The 10,000-nt window shown below is 32.9% G+C and overlaps 1 protein-coding gene across 2 annotated transcripts in view; it reads right to left on the reverse strand.

Moving 5' to 3' along the window:
- The window catches only part of LOC125043605 (protein fem-1 homolog B-like), a 14,631-nt gene that overhangs the window by 2,265 nt on the left and 2,366 nt on the right, over positions 1-10,000 (reverse strand). Inside the window, exons 2-12 of one of the 2 annotated variants that reach the window (XM_047639837.1) lie at positions 7,578-7,749; positions 6,339-6,923; positions 5,221-5,372; positions 4,187-4,330; positions 3,873-4,016; positions 3,359-3,627; positions 3,002-3,106; positions 2,615-2,731; positions 1,938-2,044; positions 1,576-1,787; positions 1-443 (exon numbers count right to left, since the gene is read on the reverse strand). The exon at positions 1-443 is cut by the window's left edge and continues 1,609 nt beyond it. In XM_047639837.1, the coding sequence (XP_047495793.1) occupies positions 1,594-1,787; positions 1,938-2,044; positions 2,615-2,731; positions 3,002-3,106; positions 3,359-3,627; positions 3,873-4,016; positions 4,187-4,330; positions 5,221-5,372; positions 6,339-6,923; positions 7,578-7,749 (1,989 nt within the window). In that variant the 3' untranslated portion in view covers positions 1-443; positions 1,576-1,593. The remainder of the gene's footprint in view (positions 444-1,575; positions 1,788-1,937; positions 2,045-2,614; positions 2,732-3,001; positions 3,107-3,358; positions 3,628-3,872; positions 4,017-4,186; positions 4,331-5,220; positions 5,373-6,338; positions 6,924-7,577; positions 7,750-10,000) is intronic. The other variant, XM_047639838.1, reaches the window with a different exon arrangement.

Raw genomic sequence — 10,000 nt, forward strand, 5'->3', positions numbered from 1 at the left:
GATGGGGACTATCTCCTCCATGACCACAGTTAAGACCAAACGAATACCTGTTTAGTGCACACAACTAAGAGCAGACTCAACCACATGTAGCTTGGTTGCTTCCCATCATTTCCCAACATTTGGGCCTGGTTCTTCATGATATAATTAAACTTAATCATGGGTTAAAAGAGCACTTTGGGTTTATATTAACTAATGGAGTACTGACAATTAATTCTACACAATATAGGCTACAAAAGTTTTACAAATCCTGCCTCTTCTGGTACTTTCGACTAGCAATGAAGCCTTGTTTCTTTTCATGGGGTTAGACATGTAGCCCTGTTTACAAGATGCAAGATCACCGATACATTACTTTCTTGCTATGCACAGAGGTTATACCCTAGCTCGCCTGTTGGTTACATAATTTCTGGTCATTCTCCCAATAGAAAAGGGGAGACTTTTGTAAACTGAAAAGGAAATAAAAGAAAAATGAAAGAAAGAGTGGGATCCTTTTGTGAAGAAAGGATTCTCTTAGATACTGTACTATTGTTCCATATTATCCCTATATCACATAAAGACAGAATGTTCTGTCTTTATAATGGCAATGAAATGATGAGGCTTACCAGTAAATGCTTCAATAAATAAATCTATCTTCTGATTAGACTATCTGGAAAATATATTAATACTGTACATTGGGCTGATAAAACACCAAATATTGTGCAAAATATTTTAAAAACTTTATACAGTAGTTTGCATAATATCACTCCACACTTGAATGAAATAGCAATACTCAGATAATATATATAAATATATTTTTTTCTATGAAAATGCTTCTGCAAATATCAAAAGTTCTCTTTTTCACATTCTAAAATGTGCGTCTGTGTATGGTTGTCTGAAAATATTATTTATTTTAAAGAACTTTAAAACTAATAAAAACCAAGTATACATTTTCATGTCTTTAGACCAAAAGCATGTATGTATACATATATACACACATACACTCACTCCACTCACACTGTATACATATATATACATATATATATATATATATATATATGTATATATATATATATATATATATATATATATATATATATATATATATATATATGTGTGTGTGTGTGTGTGTGTGTGTGTGTGTATGTGTGTATATATGTATGTATGTAAGTATATGTGTATGTGTATGTGAATATATATGTATGTATTATGTAAGTATATATGTATATATGTATGAATATGAATATATGTATATATGTATGAATATGAATATATGTATGTATGTGAATATATATATATATATATATATATATATATATATATATATATACCTATAATATATATATATATATATATATATATATATATATATTTATATATATATATATATATATATTATATATATATAATATATATATATATATATAATATATATATAATATATATATAATATATATATATATATTTCATTTATTAATTTATCTTTTTTATTTGTTACTTCAACTAATTTTTTTGGATTCATGTGTCCAACTCTATAGTGTTTGATGAGTAGCACTGCCATACCATACTAGAGAAAAGACCCATGACAGTACAATAGCTTACACTATTGGACAACAGATTTTACAGTTGATGCTCGCTTTTGCTTGGCCTTGTGGCTAGTCCATCAACATGGCCAGGGCCGTGTAGCTCAATGAAAGCCTCAAGAAGACGAGGAACTTGACCCTTGTAGGGGATGCTATTGACTTTGATGACTTTTGCCGCTAGACATTTGAGACTCAGTTTCTTCTGCGTTCTAAGGATGATCTCTGCAACACCTGTGTGTGAGGCAGAAAAGGACTATTGTACATCAAGCAATTAAAATATTTACTTTGATGTCACATTGAGTTGCACATGATTTGTTTTACACAAATAGTTTTTTTTGCTTTATGATGAAACAATTAAACTTAGACTTTAGTATATTCTACCTGTCGTTGCAGAATCAAAAGGCGTTGCTCCCATCTGGTTGACGGTGTCCATGTGAGCACCATTCTCTATTAGTGCCATTATGATATTGTGTAAAGTCAAAAAATCACTGAAAAAAAGACAAAGAATTTTCCTCTAGGGTTATTTTTGTTTTTATTTGGATATCTTTTAATCTCATTTTCCAAATCATTTATTATCTGCATAAACTTTTATTTACATGGAAATTAGAATTCCCCAAGGAAGGCATATATGAAAAACAGGTTTGATATAACCTGTGACTGACTGCCTCTGGTTAATATTTTATTAAGCTGACACATGACCTGCAGTTTCCTAGGTGAGCTTAAGTTGGTTTATTTACTTTAAATCATAATGAGAGCCGAATACAATGCCAGTGCTTCCAAAGCAAGATACCAAGAGGAGTTACGTAACATAAGGACTTAATAAGTGATTACAAATGGAAAGAAAAAGAGAAAGACAGCTGTTGATCATGGGGGTGGAGTTAGGAGAAATGGGGAGAGGGAGAGAGAGAGAGAAACATAGGGAGAAAAAATGAGGAAGAGAGAGAAAGTGAGAAAGAGAGAAAGAAAAAGTAGGAGAGAAATAGTAAGAATGAGTGAGTAAACATCTATTCTCCTCATGTTGTCTACTCTAAGTAAAGAACTTCACAGACAATACTTACCTTATAGGCTTCTGGTAAGGAACAATAAGGTGTAAGGGGGTGTTACGGTTGCTATCCATACTATTGACATCGGCACCACATGCAATAAGGAGTTTTGTAGTTGTTGCACATGGAAATCTGGAACAAACAAAACGCATATATAAAATGACATAAGATGTGTTACAATCACATCCACATCTGCAATTGAATGTATCTTAATAATAACAGTAGAAATAAATATTGCTACTATTACTACTAGCAATCATTATATCAACAAATAGTAACATATGATGTGTTGCGATCACATCCACATCTGTAATTGAATGTATCTTAATAATAACAGTAGAAATAAATATTGCTACTACTACTACTAGCAATCATTATATCAGCAAAATAGTAACAACTAACCTGCAGATATGGTTTGTGTGAAAGTCATCTACAGGAGTATCAGGATTGACAGCCAAGTGTAGAAGTGTCTGTCCACTCCTAGTTCTGGCTTGCACTCTCACAAGACTAGAAATGAACCAAAAGATGTCTTTAATAATGCAAGTTTGGTCTGGTTCACCACACTCTATATTATGGTATTACTTTTTCCAGTCTGAGAAAATGTATTAAAAACAGGACCCATACACTGAGGCACTGTTCCTTTTTTTTTTTTTTTTTTTTTTTTGTCTTTTCTTTTCTTTTACTCAGAAACTCAAAAGACCCACTTTTTTTCTTTTTTTTTTTACCTCAGAAAAAATACCTAATATATAAACTACTCACTTGTAAACTGTCTGGTATACTTGAGATTCCTTTTCGACAGTCTGGTTGTTCTGTTGCAAAGAAGGCCTAATGGCATCCCCACCTTCCAGCGCCCCCACCCCGATACCTACAAGACCAACACCCCCGTTTATTCCCCTAATCCCATTATTGATTCCAATGCCACCGTTTCCGCCACCGTTGAGTTGAGCAGATGTGGACCGACCTTTGGCCACGCAGACAGCAATCATGATAAGGTACAGGGCAGTTATCATGTTGCTTTCCATTTCATCCTGCAAAGTGTGCATAAAAGCTAGATCAGTTTTCGATCTTTTAATTCCAAACATTGACTCTTAAAAAAGAGAAAAAAAAAAAAAAAAAATCTCACAAAATTTAAACTAATACTGTCTACTTTTATATATACAATATATACAAAAATGTAGAGAAAACCATGCTTCACATGTGCCTTTCTTCTCTCTTTTTCTTTATGAAGCAATAAAATAAAAAGTAAAAGCAAAAGAATAAAAGAAAGCCATACCTTTATTGTCTCTACGTCATCCTTTGGACCGGGAGACTCAATTTTTTCTTGATTTCTTTGAAGTTCTATGACCGTGGCATCTAATACTTCGTGCACAGCTTCAAATTCTAGCTGCACACCAACATGTAACATTTGTGAGAATACCTGAAAGGCAAAATAAGATACTGATTCACCTGTAAAAAAAATAAACATACACACAAACATCAAAATATAGTCACTAATAACTTTTAACATTTTATTTATGGAGTTGAGAACACTTATGATACACAAGTCAATTTAGAGAGTCATGTGTACATGACTTGCAAGATAATTACCTGTGCAAATCTCAAGAGATCCTTCATAACACACACTTTATTTAGCTGCTTTAATCTTAAAGCATGGATCCAGAGCTGTAAACACCGATCAAATCGAGCATTATCAGCAAATACAGCTCCTCTGAATATAACTGGGTGAGGAACCTGTAATATAAAATTGTTCTGTTATCTTTGTGTGAGAGCATATGTAAATGCTAGAATATAACTTCCATAATTCCCTCTGATTCTTTTAACAAGTATCACTTGAGAACACAGTCTAAAGCAGATCTGACCACTCGTATACTAAGGAGGATAATATTTACACAGAAAAGTGAAGTTCCTAGTAAATTACTCTTTACAAGGAAAGGGAATATGAAACCACAGTTTTCCATTAGAAGGTTCAAGCACACATATTCTAAGGTGCAAAGACACTAACTCGCCCTCAAACTACATAAATGTGTCTTATTTTTGTATTACTTTTGTTTAGACAAAGCTGGTTCCAGAAGTAATAAGTCACGAATAGATTGAACTGCGAGGCCTACCTGATTTCACTTATTTACCTTCTACTTTTATTACTATTCTAATTGTTTATCATGATGATAAAAATCAAACAATAATGGTTATAACATTGTTAAACATTGCTGGTCCAACATTTTTGTATGTTGGGTTAATTTTTTCCATATAGAAAAAATGGGAGAAAACTAAATAAATTAATGTAAAAGTATAAAGCAACACCCTTTTATTTTACTTAAACTGTTTTAGATAAGTCCATTAGATTTGGTATTTGAGTGGAAGACAAGTATGCCAAGTGCACTTGCTTTCTTCTTTTTTCTATTTCATTTAAATTTTTTGTAATGTATTCTTAAAAAGTGATAGAGTTTTAAGAAATAATACTGATCTTTTTAACATGGAACACATGAACAAATGCAATAACTAGACAACTTACTGGGGAAGAAAATGAAACCAAATATTTGAGGTTTTGTAGACTCTGTCTCTGTCTCTCTCTCCCATGCACACACAGAAATTTGCATATTTACTGTGACATTCTCCTTTACCTCAGGATTATGAGGGCCAAGAATTCGTTCTCTGATGGCTAAGCTCTCCATATGAAGGGTTGCCGGAATATGAAGTATGGCCTCCAGCTCTTCTACTGTTTCGCACTCGATACGATTTTCATATGCGGGCACAGGTTCAGTTTTTGTTTTTCCTGCAAAATGAAGTGGAATTAAAAAGCAACACACGTACACACCTCTAAGAAAGCCTTCTGGCTTTGTTTTGTTTATTCTTACAATCACCTTTATTATATCATAAATTCATAATTTTTTTTTATCTTATAAAAAGAGAAGTTATTTTTTATCTATAACTAGTACTGAAAACTCCTGAAACATTAGATAACATAGTCTATAAATTAGCAGGTTGACTCAATTAAACGGTTTGTTAAAATCATGTGAGGCCCAACCTGATGAATATATAAATGCAGTAATAAATGCATATCTACCAAACATATAGATTTATAGATATACATTTATTTCCGTGTATATGGCTGTCTGTCAGAGTTACACATCTTTCATACAAATAATAATGACATATAACAGTGCCAATTCAGAATATAGGAGAAAATAATTTTTAGAATATATGAGGAATTCATAAAAAAAAAAAAAAAAAAAAAAAAAATCTTAATAATTATCTCAGACTTCACACCACTCTTACAATTCCTGAGGTTCGATGCATAATGAGGGCACTGGGGTTTGTGGATCACTTAAAACAATAACAGTAATTATCTAGAGCTTCAGCAGAAAAGAAAATTAGAAAAAAAAGAAGGAAAAATACAACTGCAATGATGAAAGTTTTGTAAAATGCATTTCTCTGGAAATCTGCACGAGATGCAACCATGTGCAGTCATTTAAATGCATTCATAAATATTCACATCAAAAGAAATGTCATTTTATAAACATAACATAAATCGAAAGTTAAAAATGTTATATGTAACAATTCAATATTGATCCCTTGGAAGTATTAAAAGAAACTTAACTAACTTAACTACTACAGATAAATTCAGGGGCAAACTTGAAAAAATTAAACTTTAAATACAAGTTTTTCACTTAGATTTCCAATTAAATGAGAGTTTACTATACATGTATCACAATCTTGTATATAAATCCTATATACTTACTTATAATATTGTCTTCATCACTATATCTTTCCTTCATACCAAGCATCATGTATTTGTAGGCTAATTCTATATCATAATTGTCTTTATCACTAGCATATGATGCTCCGAGCAGCTCCAGAGCATCCACTTTTTCTTCTCTTGTAACGTCAGGTCTTGATATCAAATATTCAACGACATCTGCTCTTGTTCTCTCAGCCGCAGCAATTAGGGGAGTCATGCCATGTTCATTTTTGGTAATTTTAGCTCCGTGCGCCAATAGTTCTTTCACAATCTTCACATGCCCACACTCAGCCGCAAAGTGGAGGGCTGTCGCACCACAGTGGGCCTTTTCATCCGGGTTTGCACCAAGTTCTAACAAAAACTGTACAACATCAACATGCCCTTTATAAGCTGCTATCATCAAGCAAGTGTTGTTGTATTTATTAGTTATATGAATATTAGCACAATGATCTGTCAGGTACTTCACAATGTCTAAGCGTCCATCAAAGCATGCGGCTCTAAGAGGGGTTGAGTTTGTTTTCGTTGGGTGGTTCACATCTGCCCCATTTCGCACCAGCATTTTCACTACTCCTAGATGACCTGCACCTGTTTAGTGAAAAGTGATCTCTTAATTGATGATTCTTAAGAATTGAAGCCGTGTATGTGTGTGTGTGTGTGTGTGTGTGTGTGTGTGTGTGTGTGTGTGTGTGTGTGTGTGTGTGTGTGTGTGTGTGTATAACAGACATCTCAATTGGCTTACATATGATACACCAAAGGAAAAAAAAATCAATGAAAATAAGGATACATCTATGAAATCCATAAAATAAAGTAAATTACATATCATGAGGCCTTTTCACTTAGACCTAGGAATTAAGAAAGCTGATATGCTTACGAGAAAAGGATAAATTATCATTAAATAATGATAACAATGACAACAGCAACAACAACAACAATAGTAATATAATTATCATCATAATTATTAATATCAGCAATAATAATAATGATAACAATAGAAAGAACAACAATACTAATAGAAAAACAGCTATAATAACACAACTCTGACAACATTTAAAAAATTAATAATAACAAAGCAAAATAACAATATAATAGTAATAACAGTAATAATGACTGACAAGAATGATGAGAATAACAGTAATTATAATATGAACAATTATATCAGCTTCAACAATAATAACAATAACAAAAAGAATAGCAACAAAAATAAATGTAAAAAAATCAATCAATGAATAAAAAGCTTACCTGCAGCACACCAAAGCGGACTTGCCCCTTCAATTACATAGCCGTCAAATTTGACAGTTCCCTCTTGCTCAAGATCAGGAGTAAACTTTAAGAGAGTTCTCACTGCCTTTTCATGGCCGTTCCGAGCTGATATCAACAGTGGAGTACATTTCTGGCCATCTTCTTCCACAACCTGAAAATGAAAAGATTATTTTTCTTTTATTCATATTCTATATTTATTTAAGTATAAAATATCTAAGGGCAACATGATCATGCTTAATCTTATGGGTAGCAAGCTATCTCTTATTACAAGTGTTTGCTATAAATTGGATTCCTCTTATCTAGTTACTCTGAGTAGCTCTCTGAGATGCAACCATTTATAGATTGTTTTATTTGTATCTTCTTAAAACCAATCTGTACTAATTTTCTTTGTGTGGATAAATATCCTGGCACAGAATAATTTTGCCTAGCATATATGCCTTGTAATTACTGAACTACAAATCCAGATCTTATAACTGAAGTATCATTAAAAAGTACAATCCTTTTGAAACAGTGAGGAATTCAGTTGGCTTTCTTATCTCTTAGTAAATAAGCAGCTTCTTATTGAGTGAAGGTAGGTAAGAAAGTATGCTTTTGCATCAGTCAGACACCCAACAGATTGGAACACAGAATTAAACAACTTGTACACCTCAACTACTAAACCACTAATTCAGGTCTTATAAACAAACTCTTACTGTCATTCTGGAAGTGTAGTAGTTAACTGCTTCTATTATGTCCCTTGGCAGAGAAGCTGCAGCTGATTTTATTTATCCATGTTGAGTGAAGGTGACTAACCTTGCTCTTGCTGTAGAACTTTCATTCAACCTATACTTCCCAAAGCTCCTGTACTACTATTCTAAAGCTGTCATTCGAAATTACTATCATTCTGGGATAGTGTGGAGGTTAATTGGTTTGTTATGATCCAGATGACATGACTATCACTGGCTTGAGGGACAGGTGATGTGAACATGATATCATGGGAAAATTTGGCTGTGGGCTGAGGCGTCACAAACTAGCTGCTATGAGCATTTCAGATGAAAACCAGGGTGACAAAAATTACTCTCCATGAGTGCACAAAACTCTTGGAGGATGATTTGATTCATTTGCCATTAAGGAAGGGGCTTTTCCATTATTTCCATCAATAAACAAGTGTGGAATATACAATCTGTGAGCCATGACTTGAAGAGTGCCAGCTCCAGGGAGGACATTATTTCCATGCTCAGGATCCTATTCCTGGCTGCTATGACCAACGGCACAGATTGTATTACATTTTGTTTTTTTATTATTGAAATAAATAACAAAATGTTACTTATTGTTATTATTATTGAACTGAGTTAGGGACTACCTAGAGAGATGGTATGAAGTCTGTGTAAGGAAAGCAATCTGTTACCATCTGGATAAAACAAATCAAGTGACAAATATAGACATTGGAAAATGGCAAAAAAGCTAAAAATGCTTATGCAAAAAGAGAAAGAGAAAGAAAAATAGAGAGAGAGAGAGAGAGAGTGAAAGAGAATAACATTGCAAAGGGGAGGAATAGAATCTTGACACCAAACATGACAATCTGTGAGTGCCCTTCCTACAAGCTACACACCTGTCCGAGAGGCTGTTCAAATAAGTCTAATTCCCGTATTTTTGGCCACGTGATGGCAGTGAAGCATCCAAATCCAATGGGTTAATAGAGAAGTAGCAGTTTATTTTGTCTATGCGTGCCAACCACCATGGCTAGGTATAACTATTACATTTTCATTCAAACTTGCCAGAATTCCTAAACTACTCATTGAAAGTTTATAAACAAAGTGCCATTCTAAACCAGTATTCTTCTGGAACACAGTGGCATCACTTTAACTGCATTGGTGTCCTTGTTGAGAACCAGAGGCTTGCTGAGTAAAGACAAGTAATACCTTTGTCCTACCCTACATAAATAGGTATTGATGATAAATAGAAAAACTCAACAATTCTTATTATAATACCGATGTCCCTATAAATAATCATATATAAAGTTGGTAAGGACCAGTGGTAGTATGAAACTTTTTTTTCCCCTTAACTTACACCTTTACAAGAAGCACTGATTACCAGAAATGTTAGGGTAACCGCTCACCACTAATTTTTATGTACTTCTTGTGTACTGCTTCCCGAAAATAATACTATCATATCCTTTATGTATATAAGAACATTATATGTATCCTAAAATCATGATGATTATTACTACAAAATCATTCTATATTCTAGTGATTACATCATATTTAATAGAAAAAATTAAATCACGATACAAATAATGGTACATAACAAAATCTTAAAGAAATCTAATCAACTTTAAAATACGGCCCCTGTTAAAATAAAATATTATCAACTTATAGTAATTCAAAAAATCTTCGAAATAAAATAAAATTATTGGTAAGCCA

The sequence above is a fragment of the Penaeus chinensis genome, chromosome 34, assembly GCF_019202785.1.
Source record: "Penaeus chinensis breed Huanghai No. 1 chromosome 34, ASM1920278v2, whole genome shotgun sequence".
Classification (NCBI taxonomy): Eukaryota; Metazoa; Arthropoda; class Malacostraca; order Decapoda; family Penaeidae; genus Penaeus; species Penaeus chinensis.